The sequence below is a fragment of the Kryptolebias marmoratus genome, linkage group LG1 (genome assembly GCF_001649575.2).
Source record: "Kryptolebias marmoratus isolate JLee-2015 linkage group LG1, ASM164957v2, whole genome shotgun sequence".
In the NCBI taxonomy this organism is placed as follows: Eukaryota; Metazoa; Chordata; class Actinopteri; order Cyprinodontiformes; family Rivulidae; genus Kryptolebias; species Kryptolebias marmoratus.
Genome location: NC_051430.1, coordinates 2,993,292 through 3,013,556, shown reverse-complemented (window position 1 = coordinate 3,013,556; position 20,265 = coordinate 2,993,292). Strand labels below are relative to the sequence as shown.

General features: G+C 39.0%; 1 protein-coding gene across 2 annotated transcripts in view; it reads right to left on the bottom strand.

Moving 5' to 3' along the window:
- The window catches only part of zgc:162952 (PKc_LIMK_like_unk domain-containing protein), a 30,583-nt gene that overhangs the window by 4,484 nt on the left and 5,834 nt on the right, over nucleotides 1–20,265 (bottom strand). Inside the window, exons 3-6 of one of the 2 annotated variants that reach the window (XM_017435252.2) lie at nucleotides 9,430–9,623; nucleotides 8,416–8,537; nucleotides 7,970–8,018; nucleotides 7,180–7,329 (exon numbers count right to left, since the gene is read on the bottom strand). In XM_017435252.2, coding sequence (XP_017290741.1) covers nucleotides 7,180–7,329; nucleotides 7,970–8,018; nucleotides 8,416–8,537; nucleotides 9,430–9,609 — 501 coding nt within the window. In that variant the 5' untranslated portion in view covers nucleotides 9,610–9,623. The remainder of the gene's footprint in view (nucleotides 1–7,179; nucleotides 7,330–7,969; nucleotides 8,019–8,415; nucleotides 8,538–9,429; nucleotides 9,624–20,265) is intronic. The other variant, XM_017435251.2, reaches the window with a different exon arrangement.

The following is a 20,265-nucleotide window of genomic DNA, read 5'->3' as shown; positions in this document are numbered from 1 at the left end:
CACTACTCTGCCTCAGGTTCCTTGGAGCTCTGCGCTGCAGTTCTTGTTGAGTATAAAATGCCCACGCAAAAAAGGATGTCTCACAACCGCGTGATTGCAAGTAGATTTCTTCACTTCTTGCATAGTATAAACAGTATAATAGTGTAAAATGAGTATAAACAGCCTTCAGTCATCCTAAAGCCTCAAAGAGGAGACATGAAGGGAACTCAGAGATTACTGGGGTCTTAAAAGCAGCTTGCATGCTTGCTCGAGCCTTAGACCGTCCTCCTGACTATTGATGCACTGATTCTCTTAGTCTGGTTTTTCATTATATTCCTAATTGTCTGGTAAGCTTGCAGGCCTCATGGTTATTTGATAATTGTTGACTGACTAAACAGTTTAGTAGGTGAAAGTGGTGTTAAAGCTCTCAAAAATAGCTGAACCAGTGAGGGGTGAAGTTGCTGGTTGACTTTGATCAGTAGTGAAAATAAAAATGGGTCTATTCACCAGTTTTAGCCTTAAGTAAAGGTTTAATTACAGTCACCTTAAAGCTCTTTGGTGCATAACCATTCAATAAAGACAGATAAAGGAGTTCCAAAATTGGGATACAAATGAACACCTCTTCAAACAGTCTGGTTTAGATGGGATCTAGCAGACATTTTATTAGTTTGGATGAAGCAGTTATTTCTGACAAGTCAGAGAGCTCAACAGGACAAAAACAGTCTAAACACAAATCAGGTTCTAGTGATACTTTGAAAGAGGTTTCATTTGATAAACCGCTTTCAAAGTCAGGAATTTGTGAATGTTCTCTAATTTAATATTTTTAACTATGTAATAATTTATATATATATATCACTATTAAATATTATGATGTATTATTATTTTCTAGTTCTCTATTAAAGATGAATAATATACAGTCCTGGCTTCACAGAGGACTTTCTTGTATGTTAGCAGGTTTTCTCTCCAGGTTAAATAAAAGTCCTTCATGTTAGTGGTGCACCATTTTCTTTCCAACTTTCTCGATGCCCGTTTGAAAGTACATAATTCTGAATTAAACCAAGGAACCAGCTTCTTCTGACTGATCACTTTCTTTTTCAGAGGAGCAATTTTATCAAGTGATGTTTGCACTGAAGTTGTAATACTATCAACAAGATCATCTAAGTTGCTGCTCTGTGTTGCATTATTTTACAAGACAGAAAAAAACAATAAAGGGAATGATTCTTTAAATTTGGTAACAGTGTTCTCTGATCATTCATCTTGAATAATGAAATTTACTCCAAGTGGCTGTGTAGTCAGTCAATATAAACTCAAAGGTTATTCAAAATTGGAACAGGACTGTGAGCATATATTATTAAGTGCTTATGCTTTACGCCATATGTCAGAACCAGATCAAGTGTATGGTGAATAGACTGAGTAGGTTTGTGGACACTTTCAACATCTACATAAATATTGAAATCCCCCCTTGTTGTCAGATTTTGTTTTGACGGTGTGTTTCTTTTTGTATTTAGTGTTTTGTTTCTGGTTTCGGTTTATTGTCTTTGTTGTTTTCCTGTTTGTTGCCCGTTTGTCATCATCTACCTGTCCTCAGTCACCACTTGTTTACCTGCCACGCCCACCTCCACCTGCCTGCAATTGTTATCACTCACCTGTGCCCACTTCCCATAATTACCCTCAGCTGTAAAACCTGGTCACTTTCTCCACTTCCTCGCTGGTTCATTGTCTCTAGTCTCGCATTGTTCATGTTCCTCGCCTCGCCTCGTTTCACCTTGCCTTTTGTACTGATTTGGGTTTTTGTTACGTTTAGTTTTGCTGCCCCGTCAGCTTTTTGTTTTCATTTCTTTTATTTTTTTAAATAAATTTTTCATTTTTGTAATGAGTCTGCGCTCTGGGTTCATCTCCACCGTTCCTGACACTTGTTATGACTATCAGGCTTCAACAATAAGTCTGAGAATTCAGACAAATTCTTGAGTTTATAATAATATGTTGTATTGTCATCAATCAATATGATGATTATGACAAGGCAGGGCTTGGCAGAATTCAGACTCGCAACACAAAGACAAAGTTTTAAGGATTTTATTATGAACGGACTAGGAGCAGAATCAGAGTCTTTGATCAGCGCACTCACATGACCGTTTTGGATCGGGACCGGAACTGGTAAGTCCTCCTTAGCTTGGTGGCCAAGTGCAGACAGGCTTGTCTGAAAGGGGCTGAGGCGAGAGGGAAAGTCCAGGTCCAGGCAGATAGTCGTTACCGGTGGGTCAGAGATCAGAAGCCAAATCCAAAAGGGGAGAATCCAAAAGGCGAGGTCCAGATAGGCGAAGCGAGGTCGGCAACCAGAGATCAGAGTCCGAAGCAGTATCAAAAGAGGGGCAGGCGAGAGACGTGGGTCGTGAGACAGGCGAGGGTCGAGATCCGGCAAGGACGTGGAAAGAATGCTGGACATCTACAGGCTGTAAGGCTTTCAATAATCTGGCGGTGAGTGACTGGGAACTGTGAGTATTTAAGCAGGGCTGAACAGGTGAAGCAGATGATGATAATGGCGTAGACATGGAAACCGGGGAGTGGCTTGAGACTGGGAGAGAGGAAAGTTAATTGACTGTGGCATGACTAGAGGCAAGAGGCGTGGCAGGAACAGATGGAGCTGTGACAGGTTAGTTATGAAATCATTAACTAACAGAGACTTAGAGGAGAGCGATCTTATGTTCAATGATTCTGTAATCAATAATCTATTCAATGGTTTTATTTATTTATTGAAATATGTTTGGTAAAGCAGTGGCTTATTTTTATAAGACTTTTATCATTTTTGTTTTAAATTATTTTTGGTTTGGTGGGTGGGTGAGCTGACACTTTCTCTGGGGGTTTGGGAGGGTAAGCAGAAGAGGTGTGTAAGACTACGACTCTGTGTGGTAAATAATTTGGATGACTAACAAAATTGGCCAAATTAATGAAAAGAAGAGCGGCTCCATCCAAAGTGGGATGAATGCCATCTCTTCACAACAGACCAGGTTTTCACCAGAATACACTGCACTTATTTACATATCCAATCTATCCAACGTTGTTTTCAGAACACCACCTTTGAGGCTTAGCCTTGGCACTATGCTTGCTTCGAACCATCACCCAGCTAGCCTGGGGTCTGCTGGAGGACCATCAACAGGAGCAGCTCTCAGTGGCTCCATGCTGCCTAATGGAACCTGGCTAGTTAACGGCTTTTCAACAGCACAGAGCCGAGCTTCCAGTTCAGACAGCCTCTGCTCCAAAGCTACCAAAACACTACATTTATTGCACAAATTAATATTGCTAAAGCTGACAGAGACATAGCTAAACATCTGACACACAGAGCAAGTGAGGACAAAAGAAGCTAGGAAAGAACCAAAAGCCATGCTAAGTGAATGCTATCTAGAGCTAGCAGACCCCAAATACACTGATAAAACCAAGAAGTGTTGAAAGACAAAAGGTGCCATAAGCACAATGCAACAGTAGAAAGTAACTCTATAAAAAATGCTTGTGTACTAGTATTTAAACCTGTGTGAAAGACGGATAAATCAAAAGAGTCCATGAGCAAACTACACGGGTGTTTTCAGCATTTTCCGTGACCACCCTGGATGCGTGATGTTCACTGTACTGCAAAGCTTTACGAGCTTACAGCAATTCAACAGTTCAGTGTGTTGCAATTAATTGTTCGAACCGGCCAGAAAATACCACTGGCTTCCCGAAAGATAAAAAACGTTGTCAGATTTGGATACGTAAGCTCTGACGTTAGAATTGCTATCAGAACTTGGGTGATCGCCTGCGTAGCAACCACTTCAAAAAGAAGTACCTCAAGTTCTGACCTTCATTAATGCGGTTGACTGGCTTCACACCGAAGAAGCAGTACCTTTTGTCAGGAGCTGTCCCAACTATTCTTAATTTTAAAAGCAGGGCAAATGAAGAGGAGAAGAAGGTCCACTTGTTTTTTTTACCATGGATGCACTGACTTCTTTATTCACTGGTAACAAAACTGTCATGGATTAACATTATGTCTAAATCAGTAGAGTCTGTTGCAGAGACTGATGTAAATCTATCACCATCTGTATGAATGAAGAGAATCAAAACAGAGACAAATGAGCAGCGTTTTGATGTGTGTGCAGCAGCAGCGCTTCGTTAGCAACAATCTATTAACATGACAAAAGAGACTGTCATGATGTCATTTTGCATAACTGCCTGGTTCTTCCAGGAATCCTGGCAACCAGAAGAGAGACAGCACCTACACACAATTGAGTCAACCCACGCTCCAGTTTAGGGAAGAGGATCTCCGAGGCTTCAAACTGCACGATAAACTATGAGAACAAAGAGTTTTCAAAAGGAAAATCAATCAGTGAAAGGTAGAGTTAGTGTGATGTCGCTTAAGGAAAAAAACAAGGTTAAATGGTGATTAATCACCTTTATATATAAATATAATTAAACACTAAATATAATTTAACACTACTGTCTATTCTGACTGAACAATTTGAAATTGTGGTTTGTCATGAAATGAAAAAGCTGGGAAGAATGTGGTAAAATACACAGACTTGTAGTTAAAGTTTGAATGTTTTTTGTGCTATGAAAGACATTTTTGTATAAATTAGAGAAATTGTAAAAGTTTAAATGCTGAGTGCTGACTGACTTACTGAAATTTGCTGAAGAAGCTGAAACTAAGTTGTGAAAGCTAAAAAAGCAGAACACTAGCTAAAAGAAACAAAAGACTAGCTAAAAGCCCAAAGTAGTAAAAGGCTAGCTAAAAACTAAATATAGGGAAATTGTATCTACAAGCTTAAAAAAAGCAAAATGCCATAAAAACCTAAAAGTAGTAAAAAGTTAGCTAAAAGGTAAGTCACAAACTACTATTCAAATGTAACAAAACATTATCTAAAAGTAGCAAAATTGAAGCAAAATGGTAAAAGTAGCAAGAAGCTAGCTGAAAGCTAACATTAGCAAAAGCCTAGCTTACTGTATCAAAAGACTAAAAAGCTAAAATGTAAATAAAGTTAAATGTTAAATGTAAATAAAATTGAAAAGTATAAAAGTTACAAATGTGAATCCTCTGAGTTAGAAAACAAAAGTCATGTATTTTGGAATGCTGTGGGGCAACAAGCATGCTGAACTGAGTCACACACTTCATTGTTCCCACACTGTGTTGAATGAAGGCTTGTTTCCCTGAACTTTTGGAAGCGTACAAATGAGCATGTGGCACAGAGCCAAAGCAGCAACAACAACAAAGATATGCCAAGTTTAAATAAACCACAATTATTCTCCTAAATAAAGGGTGACATGAATATGGGTCTGATGCTGTTTTGCAGGGTAGAGTCCTTCAAAGTTAGCGTTTCCAAAGGTATACTAGCAAACATAGCTAACTTTTCTCTAAACTATGAGGAAAAATATCAGTCATGAACAGAAAGAAGAACTAAGGCTAAAGTGTAATCATGTGACTACATCCCACAGCTTTGTAACATTATACAAAAGTATTCACTCCTGTAGGTAAAATATAACATCCTAGAAGGCCCAGGGCTCTCAAGTTTTCATCTGAGATAGGAGTGAGATTTTGAGCAGCTAGAAGTCGTAAGATGACTAATTTGCCTCATTTGCATATTTGGTCATGTTGATTAGGAGAGATAAATATCAATGTTGACAAGACAAAAAATGAGTAAAAAACGTGATTTCACATGTAGTCGCTAAAGTCTCCAATAAGACTGGGAAAAAGTCTCTAGATTTGTTGCTAGTTGCTTTTTTGAAGAAAAAAAAAATCACCAGAGTGCTCTGAAAACTTGCTAAATATCGAGAAAAAGTCACTAAGTTTGCAACACTGTGCCCCCTATTCTGCTCCAGCCCGTGCGGGAAACGTTGCACTGCACATTGGTTCCTCTTCAGAAACGTGTATGTGTGTGTGTGTGTGTGTGTGTGTGTGTGTGTTGGGGAATGTGGTGTGTGCACATCATGAAATGAGTGTGTCTCACAGACAAAGTGTGAGACCTGAGAGCCCTGAGTATGCCTCACACCCACACAATATACGTTTTCTGGAAACTTGTGCAAAGCAAAGACGGCTTTGTTCGTATAGCACAATCTAGCAACATGGTGAAATATATTTTTATCTTTTCTTGATTGTATTTCATTTATATTTTTAAACTTTTATGTTTCATGGTTAATTTGTAGTTACTGTCTTTACCTTTTATATGATTAAATTGTTGAGTTTCTAGAGAAAAACTAAGCAGGGTTTCTGTTCTGAAAGTTATACAAATTGGATTCTTCAGAGTAGTAAACTTCTGGTTCTTGTTTACTTTAGAAATATATATTAGGTACATGCCTACCTCAAACAACAGACTGATATTACATTTCAGAGTAAAAGGGCTCATTGGCTGAGGGCAGGTCATGCGGTGAGAATAAGGACCCTCCCTTAGTTAGTTGTTATGACAGTCTCTTCCTGGAGGCATTGACCAAGCCCTGAAGATACTGAAACTCAGACCAGGAGTCAGGGCCACTTCTGTAGACTGGTGGCTCCGTGGTCCGGATTGGGACCAAACAATTTGAACACGTTTAATAATGGCAACTCAAAGTGCTTTACATAATTTATGTGTGCTGAGCATAAACTGTTTGAACAATGGTTTGACCAACCCTAATTAAGACATTATCTGCAGTCGTGCATTGTAAACCTTATTTCTCAAATTTCAAAATGAAGAAAAAGAATTCAGATCCCCTTGAAGTGGACTGTACTAGCTTGTAACACTGCTGTTAGCTGAACCTTTCATCATATTAATATCAGCTGCCTGCAAGTCAAACAGACAGGAAGTTATAAATGATGAACTTTATAGTTTTCAGTTTAGAATGTTGGAATCAAATTGTGCAAAGTGTCTGTTTATTATCCAGTTTTAATAGTTAAATGTCAATAAAGACTTACTTTAACCTTCCCGTGGCCTTTGGGTCAAATGGACCCGAAGTTACAAGGGCTTCTCTTCCCTTCAGTTACGAGGGCATCAGGAGGGTTAAGATGAGTTTTATTGTTAGATTATTGTAGTTTTTTTGCACATCTCTCGATTGGATGGGGTTGGCTTCATGTGGAAAAAAGCTGACCCCCAGTGTCTCTGTATAATTTCCACTCTGATCTAAGTCCTTGGCATTGTTTGGTGTGAAAGCAGCTAATAACAATCACTGTGGAGAAAAGGGATAATGATGTGGAACTGATGGTGTCACCTTTGAGTTGAGATCTCTGTGGTAAATATTCTTGTAGTGAAGGTAGATCATTCCTCTGCTTATATCACAGGCCAGGTCTACCTTCTCTCTCCAGCTCAGAGAAACATCTTTCCTGGCCAGGAGCTCCTCCAGACAGCCGCCATTTACATACTGAAACATCCAGCCAGAACACAGGTTATACAGGGAAAAATGGAGACGGGTTACACTGATTCAAACTCTACTGAAAATGTGTGAAAATACAGTTTGCTTTGTAATCGTACCTTAGATTTCAAACATGTATATTTTTCAAATGTATAATGTACTTCTCTATGTACATTCATTCCCAATAAAATAGGTGGCATTGTGAGTAATGCTGTTGAAAACTTATTTTAATTATCCATCCATCCATCCATCCATCCATGCATCCATGCATCCATGCATCCATGCATCCATGCATCCATCCATCCATCCTCTTTACCCGCTTCTCCATGCCGGGTCGCAGGCAGCTGGTGCCTATCTCCAGCAGTCACTGTGTGAGAGGCGGGGGATGACTCTCAGCTACTACCACACCTACGTTTGGCTCAATATGTGCAAAACCGTTGCCTGCCTGGGATGGTTTCAGTACCAGCCTGACTGAGACCTGACTCAACATTCCCTGAACATTCACATTTACTCAGCATTTCATCATCACACTCAGTAAATCAGTGTAATTTGTTGTGATTTTCACACTTAGAAGAGAGCCAGACGGTGAGCACACACAGGAAAATTTCCTCTCAAATGGCAAACAAATGAAACAAAGAGCAGAACTCACCTCTAAGATTGGGCAGAGTTTGTCTTCTTTCACACAGATACCCAGATATCTGAAACAAAAGGAGTTATATTTATCCTTTTTGCAAAACATGCTATTTCCCCAGTTTACATTGAATTTGGTTCTTCATTTATTATGACTACAGTAGCATAACCTATAATAACCATGTTTTAGAGAATTAAGAACATGCGTATTTGTCAGTACAATGTTTGGTGATTACTGTAGGCACAAATATTATCAGCAGATTTCAGATTGTGAAAGTGTGATGTAAGAGCTAAAGTGTGATGTGTGGGAGTGTGCAGAGCCTGTGGAGACATGGAGAGACAGAGTACTGGAAGGGAAACCCTCAAACACTATTTACAAGGTTTAAAATATTCGGCAATCTGCCATTACAGAATAAACAAAACTCAAGGATATGAACAAGAAGTGGAACTGGACTAGATTCTTACCTGACAATGTTCGGATGAGAGAGTTTCTGCAACAAGCTGATCTCTCGTACAATGCTATCTTGGTCCACATCATTTTTGTAGATTTTCACCACCATCACCTTCCGAGTGGTGCTGTGCATCACCTGAGGGGCAGCATAAGGAATGAAAATAGTGTTGGCTTAAGGAGGTGGGAACATACTGTAGGCATAGTGTGACAGCATCCATCCATCCATCCATCCATCCATTCATCCATCCATCCTGGACAACATCCAAAAGGCATTCTTATGAAATACACAAATCAGTTGGCCTCTTTAGATGCAGAAGAGCATTGCCTACTACAACCATCTCCTGAGTGACTGTCCCCAAGGTCGCCATCACACTGGTTGTCGGCGTTCTATGATGCAAAAAACTCAGCCAGAATGTGGATCTCTGCAGGGTCGTGGCAAGTTCTTCCGTGTGACAAATTTTCTCTCAAAAAAGTCACTGAGTCATCATGAGCATTTTAAACCCTTCTGAAATTTGTTGGCTTCGTCTCTTGGTTGCAAAGCTTTAGAATTTAGTGAGACTAAAACTGAAGATTTGTACATTTTCCCACATTTATGTCATAATTTTCAGTCAACAAAACTAAGCAATAATTCATTTTATTGATTATGACCCTAACAAAGTTTTCAAGAAGCAGGCTGAGTAATTCTTTCTTTCAAAAGCTTTTTGGGATCATTTTAAAATAATTATGACTGCGCACAAGAGGTAACCATGTGCACATCCAAAACACTCATCCAGACTGCAACCTGTTTCCAGCTCATTTATTTAAGGACAAAGCTAAAATCTATGACATTATGCTCTGTTATTGCTCTACTCCAACTCTGGTGTCAAATTGGTAACATAAGACAGGAACATATTGTGTTGCCATAGTCTTTAAAAATGGTTGACCAATCACAAAATGGTAAGAACTCCCCAATTAGAGGCCCAAACAAAGTATGCTTTGATAGCAGCCAATGTGGGTAAATTAGAGGGATGGGAATACAGTGAAAACACCTTGTAGACTCTGGAGAAGAAGCCGCTCCCAATAAGTTCAGCACTGAAGTTTTCCCAGAACTCCAGTTTGTGTACAGCTGTGCGGAGCTTCTGCCAGCGGTCCACATGATAGTACTTGTCTGAAGACTCGCCATAAAGGGTGGGACTAGTGGGCTCAGAGGACACGTCCACATCACACATCCTGGAGATGTCTGCTGGAAAACAATAGACAAAAAGACAAGCTGCGTTACAACTACACTTAATGTGTATTGAGAAGATTTACTCCGGAAACCAGAGATCATCCCACTGCTGTAGAGTTAGGACTGGATCAGGATGACAACGTAATGAAAGTCTCAGTGTTATTTTGCTCCTAATTGGACAGAAATATAATGCTGAAGCAAATTAACAAAAAAGTTCAGTCATTACAAATATTTTTTTACTACCTAATTTTGTAAGTCATGACTTTTTTTTTACTTAACCCTTTATTTGTTTATTTTTATTTTATTTATTTAGGTGATAATGCAGAGTTCCAGGTCTGGTTCCAGAAGCTGATCTAGTTTAATTCAAATAAAAAGTGAACTGGCTCAACAGGTAATGTGCTGATGTAACTGAGGCTTGTTCACTCAGGGATTAATCTTTTCATAATCCTAAATAGAAATTACAACCAGGACATTAGGCTTATATTGACATGTTGCTCCTCACTTTTTTCTCTGTCTAGATTCAGACTTATTTTCGCCCAACATCTTGAAATCCTTTCATTGCACAATGCAGCTACAATGACTGCACCAAACACAAAAGAAAAATTTAACACAACACAAAAGGGCAATTTATGCATTTAACAGCATGAAAGAAACCCTGGATGAAAGACAAGCTGACAAAAGGCCCAATTTCACTGTCCCACTTATTAGCTGCATAAATGAAGGGCAGCGCCTCCACTTAACAAGGTGAAACAAAGGTTTTGGGTATTACGAGGCGTAAACAACCTGGGAGGTGGAGGGCTCATTGAGCTCAGTTATATATACACAGATCTGTTAAAAGGACACAAATATGAATTGTTCCTTCCATTGGATGAATAGAGCCTTATTTAAGCAACAGTTTGGCTTTGCTTCATTTGCTAAATCATATGAGCTTTCTTAATCTTCGATCATTTTATTTGACCCAGTTAAGGCAGAGCTGGTGCCCATCTCCAGAAGCTACTGTGGAAGAGGCGAGGTAGACCCTGGACAGGTCGCAAGTCCATCACAGCCAGTTAACCATGTTTATCATAAACATCACAGTTTCAGTGGACTGTCAAAGTGTTCTTTCTCTAAATATTTTACAGCGCAATTTCTTTTAATCTATATTTTGCACTATTCATCTTTCCTTCAACTGTGACTAGTTTCCCAGACCCTGCTGATGAAAAATGTCCCCACACCACGATGTGTTCCACAAACCTCCCACCTGGTATCTGCATCTAACCCACCTCACAACCAGCTAACACAGCCATCTTTTCCACTAACACCCTACAAACAACTCGTCTTCATAAACTTTCCACTTCCACCCCCATTACCTTACCACCAGCTTCACCCCCTATCAATCCACCCTCTGCAGGTCAGAAGGGAACCAGACAGGCTTTAACCTTAGCCAACTCAGAAATGGCTATAACTGTCATATCAATACCTGTCAATTTTACAGATATTGAGCTGAAATCTAATGTGGTATTAGCCAAGAGTCATTTACAACATACTCTAACACATTGTGCAAGAGCTTAAGTAATAATTTGATGTACATCTACAACTGGTTATCTTTAGAGTCAGCCAAGCCACCTTACCAAACACAAAAATGGATATAACTCAGTTGGTTTTACAGATATTGTGCTAAAATGTGATGTGTCAGTGATGTGTTGTCATTCATAACACATACTCTGAAAGTGACCATGAGATCGTGGATAGCATTACAAGGTTTGACCAAAAAGGCGAAAACTCATTTCTCAACACGAACTGTTCTTAGTTTAAAACTCTGGCTTGAAAGGCAGTGGGCAATACGCACTCCTTCGATGAACATTAGGCTGTAAAATCACAGCTACGTTCTCACCGTGACAGTTGTTCTCTGTTGCGGTTCATTCTGACCTGATTTCAGCCACAGAGAGCTGGTGAGGGTCAGTTTGTTCAGTGACGCCAGTGGAAAGCGCTTGCTGACACGCTAACACAATCGGCAGGGTTTTGTCAATTATGCCGGGGAACTCAACCCCAGCTATTCATGCTGTATTCAACTAAAGGGTTTCTGCACTTTCAGCTCACTGCCTGTCAGAGAGAGATGCTTACGGTGCAGTCCTATCATACAGCTGTCTTTACTGTCAGCTTTTTCACATTCCTGTCCGAAGCCTTTTCTCACCTCTAATTTTTTGACAGAAAAACATGATGTTTCACAAACTAGTTTATTTTTCCTATCATATTCCAGTGACAAATGAAAAATAAAAATTGGGTAACTTAAATTCCTTTAAAAACACTGTTCTCTTTAAAATCTGTTTCAGCAGACTTGCCCTTTTTTGTCTTCTTATGCTACTTTTCGTTTTTCACTAGCCTTTTGCTATTATCAGCTTTTAGCTAACTTCTTTTCTGCTTTTAGCTAATGTTTTGCCACATTTAGTTTTTCAGCTAGTGTTCTGCTTGTTTTAGCTTTAGGAACTCAGTTTGCATTTTGACAGACAATTAAATTTCTCTTGTTTTATTTACCATCAACATCCATCAACATTTTATTAATTATGCCAAAAAGTGTTCAACATCATCTTTATAAGTAAATCAGTTTGATTTGTAAATTGCAGTACTTTTGAAAAATCCCAAATATCATACATTGTAATTGTCTCAAACATTTTTTAATGTAGTTTCAGGTTTTACTGTTTGTTTTGTCAAAAATTCATAAAGAAGTCCCAGAAACTTTATGAACGTATGAGTTCACAGAGTTATTAAACATATAGCAAATAAAACAGTTAAAGCAGCGTAATATGTCACATGACCTGAAGTTTCATACCTGTTGCATGATGGGTTAGATTTAAAGATGGAAAGCAAGCTGAATTATACATGGATGAAGCTGGAAAGCATACAGTCCCCCAATAATTATTGGCTGCCACCAACAAGACAGTTTTTGGTTTTGCCTGTGTTTGTGTGTTTGTGTGTGTGGCCATGTATTTGATACATTGTGGGGACAATTTTCCTAACATATACTACCTTGTGAGGACCAACTGCTCCTCGTGGGGACCAAAGCCTGGTCCCCACGAGGAGAAATGATGTTTTTGGGTTAGGGGTTAGGTTTAGGACTAAGGTTTGGTTTAGGGTTAGCTATGTACTGGTAATGGTTAGGGTAAGGGTCAGGGTTAGGGTTAGGCTGTAGTTAGGGTGTAGAAATGAATGGAAGTCAACGGAAAGTCCCTGCAAAGATAGAGAGACATACGAGACAGATTTTGATAAAACTCTCAAAAAAGTAATCATAAGCTGCATTTCTACAACTGATTATGTTTTGAACCCATGGCAATTCTGTCAAACAAAAAAAACAACTATAACTCAATCAGTTGTACAAATACTGATTTTAAACATGACAAGGAGTAGCTGAGATTAATTTTTAGTACATACTTTGAGCATTACCTGATCACACAAGATTTGTTTTTAAAACTTTGTCATCAACAATTGGAGTCAACTGCATGTGGCTGTTAGCACACTCTCTCATGAAATACTATACAGGTTTTACTGAAACTTTCAGGATATAATCATTGAATGTATATCTACAACTGGTTAACTTTAGGACTCAACCAAATTCAAGATTGCTGGCACAGTCACCTGTCCTTGAAAAAAACAAAAATGGCTACACCTCTGCCAATTTTACAAAACCTTAAACTAACATTTAATATGGTAGTAGCTGAGCACTGTCCCCAACACAATCTTTGAGCACAACACATTGTGCTATATATTTTGTCTAAAACAACCCTGTTTCTCTGTTAGCAAAATATCTCATAAAACACTGGGTGGATTTTAGTGAAACTTTCAGAAAGTAATCATTCTATGCACATTTACAGCTCATTGACTCTTAAGGTAAACTGAATTCAAGTTTGTTTCCACAGCCAATCAACGTCAGCCAACATAAAAATAGATACATCTCAGTAAACTGTAAAGTTGCTGGGCTAAATTTGGTGTGGTAGTAGCTGAGAGTCCTCCTTAGTACATACACCAAACACTATCAGATCACAGAAGATCTCACAATAATAACATCATTTACAAGGGTTGATCAAAATGGCTCTAACTTTGTCACTTCTCAGCATAAGATGTTTATGGAGCTAGCTCCATAGATCTTAGTCTAAAACACAGGTATGAGAGGCAACAGGTGGTATGCATTTTTTCACAGAATGCTAGACCTTTAATTTTTGAAGTTTTTAAAGCGATGAAGGAATTAACAAGAGAAAATAAATAAAACTTCAAAAAGACATCTGTAGGATGTGTGACCATTACTTTATTGAACCTGTACAGCCACATACATCTAAACATTAAAACATAAAGATTTCATCTCTTACATTATTTGTAGTTTTATTCACTTTTTGAATATTGCAGTTTGAGTTTACAGCTCATTATGATTATGAGCCAAAAAGATCCATAAGTGTAAGAATTGGCTAACACAAATAAACCCTTTCCACCTACTGCAAGGTTTGAAAAACAGCCCCAAATATAGTTGCTCAGATAAGACGTGTTTGTGAACAAGCCAAGTTTTGTGAAGGTTAGACAAGCAGGACGCCAGAAATATGTTTTTACAACTAGCTCTGAGTTTGCCCTGCATCTAAACGCATTTTACCAGCAGCTATATCAAGGCTGGCCATGACCACACTGACTAAGCTCCAACAAGAACAAATATCAGCACAATATTTGTATAACTGACTGTATACTTTCCACTTTCGTGTCATCTAAGATCAGATGGCTGTGGCAGCCATTTTGAATTAGGTTGGCACCAAATATTATTCAGTTCCAGATGTATATTCAATGATTAACTCCTGAAAGATTCATTAAACCAAGTCCAGTTCTTAGAAGGCTGCTAAAGCTGACACTTTTTAAAACATTTTCATGTACATGGATCACAAAATAGAGTCCAATTTCAGTTGGATTTTGTTGCAAAACCAGAAATGATTAAAATCTGTGTGTTTAATGGTCCTTAATTTGTGCAGATGACCAACCTGTAGGAAAACTACTGCCCATTATTCTGTCTCTTAATATTATCACCCACTGCCAAAAGGCCTTAAATTTAATGCTTGCTTTATTAGTGTTATATTATAAAGCTCTGGTCTATTTCTGCCCTGTAATAGACTTGCAACCTGTCCAGCATGTACCCCTCCCCCTCACCTCCCCCTCTCACACAGTGATGGCTTGAGAGAGGCACCAGCTCCCCACAACCCACAAAAAGAGATGATGGATGGATGGATGGATGGATGGATGGATGGATGGATGGATGGATGGATGGATGGATGGATGGATGGATGGATGGATGGATGGATGGATGGATGGATGGATGGATGGATGGTCTATTTCCTCAAAGTTATATTTTCTCATACTGGTAGGTGCCTAAATGTGACTCAGGAAGCAGTATACTATACATTCCTACCCTTAAGTGTTTCTGTTCTACTGACTTTACTTTACCACACTTAAGCACAGGTTACAGCACTTTGTTTTTAACTTCAATAAAAAATTTAAAAAAAATAAAAAAAACATCCGTCTTTCTTTCCAGTAGAACATTTTGTTGTTAAGCTTGTTGGTTAATTTAGAGAAGGGACAGTTTGTGATGATTTATTATGATACTAGTGAAGATGGAAACACTCAAACAATAAAAAGCTGTGGTTATCATAATGACTGGAACCAGCACTGCCCTGTGGTACACCAACTAAATAACATCCTGACCTCTATAGAAAAAAAATGTCATACTGAAAGACACCAACTTAATGGAAATTAATACTTCAGTGGTATGTTTTTGGACTGTCAATCAATCCCACTTTAAAGGGTATCACATCAACCACTACTCCCTAAACTCAGTTTAAGGGGAAAGAAGGCAATCTTGAGAATATTATTTTATCTGAAAAAAGCATCATATAAAAATTTGTTTATTTAGTTTTCCTCAAATGTTTGATGTAACATCAGGTTTGAAAGGGAAAACCTTTTAAACTGTGGTCCAGGTCTGACAGACACTCAATGTGGCCGTGTTAAAAAGGAAGTAAAGCCTGAAGTTTCAAAGCGAGGTCAATACAAACTTAGGATGAACATCTGCACATGGCATAGAACACCACTCCATTGTTTATTTTAACAAAAGTAGGGTAAAATGTTTGGGAAATACTAAAGTACATCATATGCTGGCTTCAATGACAATAGGTACTTTTGAACCAAACATTTCTAAGGACTCTCTGAGGATTATAAGAAGTGTTAGTATGCATTTGCTTTCACACTGCCAGGGGAACACTGTGATTGTTCAACACTTGGCCAATGGTCATTGTGGTCCCATCAGTCAGGCATGTGACATTCAACAACAATACAGGACTTTGTAGTTAGAGCTGTGTGGTTTGGGTCTTTGGTTTATTTTCAAAGTGGAGTTTGAAAAAGAACTGAAAACATTCAGAAGAAGGAGTTATAGGAACAAAGGTTTTTCAACAAATCAGTCTACTTTGTGCTGCACATTGAAAAAACAACATGGGATAGTAGGCAACGGTGGCACTTACTACTGTAGCAAAGCCATTTTAATGGTGCAAATGCTGGATGGGTGTTCAGTTTACTTTGCTAATTATTGCATGCTTATGTATGAACCAATTATATCTATTTTTGTCACTGAAGAATCTCAAATAAGCTGCAAAAGCACTAAGTGAAGCAGCAGCTAAAAAAGACCAGATAAAATGAGTTACAAGAACTCCAAACCACCACAGTACCAGGAGTATGAAAAAAACAGTGAACTACTTCAGATGATTATAAAGTCTATGAACTGGACTTCTAGAACCTAATACCTTTAAGTATGGTCTTCCACAGGACATTTTTAGTTTCTCGTTATTTTGGAAGAACTAGAATGGCACACCCTCAGGGAGAGCAACGTCTGGACAGGAACCTGAGACCATACCAGAAGTCTTGTTATTGCTTAAACTTCTTCTAGATTTGGGATTGGCAGGGATTTTAAATTATTGAAGACTTGTTTAAATGTACAAATGTAAATAATGAATGTGTCTGTTTTTTAAATAAGCAGCTGCGGTTCTTTTGTTTGATTTTACCGACACTGTGTAGTAACACACTGCTAGCTAAACCATGAAACAGCAATAATCCACCAAGTTGTTTCCTAACCACCACAGAGGGAGCTGTAAAAGAACAGAACATAACAAACACTTTATGACGGTTATAAACAACATTGATCACTGTTTTTTTTTTTTTTAAACACATAAAGTCCTTCTGGATATTTGAGAGGGTGAACATTTATTTCTCTGTGGTTTGTATGATATCTAAACAAACAGGGCAGATTTTAATAACACAGCAGAGTGATGCCCTGATTGCTTTTGGAAAAGCCAACAGAAAGAGATGCTTTGGATTGTGTTTGTTTCTGTGAAAATAAATCCCTTTTAAGAACAACGTATCACTTGTGTCACAGATGAGTGAGTGGGATGGAAACAGAGTTGGAGGTCATAAAAAATTCAGAGTATTTCTCTGTTGTCTGCTGCCTCCCACCACAGCACTGAACTCATCTAGCGTTCAAGCCAAACTGTAAGGTTTGTCAAGCTAGTGTTATGTAGGAAAAATATAGACACGTGCCAAAGGACAACCTGCAGCATAACAAGACAAGTTTTCTAATACAGACTTTCAATTGACTTTGCAAAGATGTATTTTTCAGGAAAGCTGCTTGCTGTGTCACAATTATAATTTCCAAACAACAACACAAATAGCTTTAGCTCAGTCTGTGTTGTGGTTAACCTACACTTATTTCTAGGATAGTAAAAGGTACCCATACGTCACTGTTTGGTATGGGTTTGGGAGAGAGAAGGCGATATAAGAAGGATATGGGAACTAGGGAAACATAGATTTCTCCATCATCCAAATTGACTACAAAACAACTTTGAACGCAGGGTTCCAACATTCGAGAGCGAAACCTGCTATCACACCTAGAGATTGACAAGATACGACAACAATGCTACGGCAAGGGGGTGCCAGGACGACAGGTCGGGGGGGGGGGGATACTATCATCCTCACCATCTGAGTATGAGTACCAAGCCCCATTAATAATAAGCCCCTAGAAACTGAATATGAGGGCAGCTGAACTGAGAAGAAAGACTGTGACCAAGCTAGACACCTATGACCTGCACCCCTTGCCAAGGCTAAGTAACAACGTACCCTCTGCTACGTATTCTGACTGACACTATCCCAGAGACTAATAAGCTGGTACACACCACAGCAACAGTAATCCTTGACATACTGGGCTATAAGAACAAGCCTACAAGCAATAAGGAGCATTATCCCCCATGGAGGAGGAGGCTGGAAGCTAAGATCAAGGCAACTCAGAGAGAAATCAACCAGCTGTCAGAGCTTCAGAAAAGCGTATTGAAAAAGGATCCACCACAGAAATACCACAGCTTGTCCATACCTGGGGCCCTAGAGACTGCCAAACAATGCCTCAAAGCTTTGGCTACTTGTCTGAAGAGGTACACTCAGGAAGCAGAAGCCAGGAGAATAAACAGGGTATTGTCCATCGCACCATCCAAAGTGTGCTCTCAATGGTAGGGGAATAACAAGAGAGTAGATCCACCCAGAGCTGAGACTGAGCAATACTGGAGACACATATGGGAGAAAGAAGCATCACACAATAATATCCCATGGCTTCAGGATCTAAGATCTGAACACACCAATCTCCCACAGCAAGAAACAGTATCTATCACAGTGGCAGACATCCAAGACAGAGTCTCAGGAATGAAAAGCTGGACTGTACCAGGGCCTGACATGAGCCACGCCTATTGGCTGAAGAACCTGACTGGTCTCCATGAATACCTAGCAGGACAACTGAACCAGCTACTTAATGTTAGGAACCCACCCTGAGCTGTTGACCCAAGGCCAGAGAGTGTTGGTCATAAAAGACCCCCAGAAAGGGGCAATTCCAGCCAACTACCTGCCAATCACCCTCCCTCTGTACAACATGGAAGCTCCTGTCAGGCATCATAGTGGCTAAGATGAATAGACACATAGAGTGGAGGACTTAAGCTTGAAGTGGAACCACCCATGTGGAACAAATAGGCTGAGATGGGAGTTTTTATTTATATATACATGGAGTGGAGCTTCTGTATCCCTTTTTGGAGAGGTATTCATGTATATACTGCATGTGCATCTAGTTATTACTTCCTGGGAGTTTCTTTAAAATCCGTTCAGTGGTTATTTGAGAGATTTGACTCCAATAGTTACCTACAATCAGTACGCCTTTAGAGTTTTTGTTGTTAATGACTTTCAGCTAAATATCTGTAAAATTGGCTGCGTTATAGACATTTTGGTGTTTGATAAGGTCACTTAGCTGTGGCTGCCATCTTGAAAGCGGTTGACTCCATGAGTGATCAATTGTAGATGTCCATGCAATGATTCCTTTCTGTGCGCTTCATTAGAATCTGTCAAGTTGTTTAAAGGATATTTTGCTCATAAACGAACACATGCATGCCGCTTAATGTAGACTAATTTTTTTTAACCAAACACCCTTGTTTTTGTTTTGTTTTACAAAACAGATATTTAGTTTTTGATTTTGCCTCGAGGACACTGTTGAATATATACATTAAAGACTGTGTCTAAATGCGAGTCTGCATGCCAGTATATAAGCTTTTAGGACAAATGTCTTTCAAGTGTAGCCATGGCTTCATCAAATATACCTTGAACTGGAAGTGTGTTGAACAGATGCTGTTCCTCTGGACCCAAATAGTGTAGTAAAATGAAACGCCATCTTTTAGTTGGCCACTTGTCTTCTCATGTGTTTATGACAAGAATGGAATTATCAAATATTTTCTGACATGCTGTAAGTGGCGTAGAAAGCTCACCAGTATTACTCAGGAATGGTGGTGGACTCGGTACTGACGTGCTCATACTTCATTGCCAATTTTATTTTGGTAGTTGTAAATTAAAAAAAGAGAAGGACGGTAAAACTGACAGATTTTATTACATGTTTGCTGTCATGCCGGGTGCCATTATAAACCTCCCTTTAGTCTTATCTTCTCCAGCATTTTCCCTCTGCAGCTCTGACACACACTCTTTTGCCCAATGCCATCACAGCACCACATGCAGACAGAACATACACAAATGCATTTGGTGCAAACCTCAGACCACAACAACGTTCATCTGTTTAAACAATAATACTCAAGTATTAACCCCATAGTAGTGTTGTGCCATCATCCCACTCAGGAAGGAAATAGGTTCTGTCAGTGGCTTCAGCCCCCCTAAAATGTTTTCAAGCCCCCCTAAATAATTTTAGTGTCAAAAAAAAATTTTTTTTATTTTTTTATTTTTTACAAAAATTCAATATAATGTGGCCAGAATATGAGTTTAAATAAATAACCATATATTATTTCATTATTGACTCAAATATATGATCATAAATCTGTCAGTTTTCTTTTTCTTTACAGTGTAAGGTAGAGATCCTCTTTGGTGCGTCGCTATCAAATCCATTCCACTTGTTCATATAGAGTACTCCCTCACCACATGAAATTCAGTCCATGTTTTCCCTACAAACTTCGTTATCCGATCCATTCCACTTGTTCATATAACATACTCCCACACTACATGGATTCCAGTCCACGTTTTCTCTGCAACCGTGATACCAGAGTGCTAGCAAGTTTACAAGCAGAGCCAGCTAAGAGCA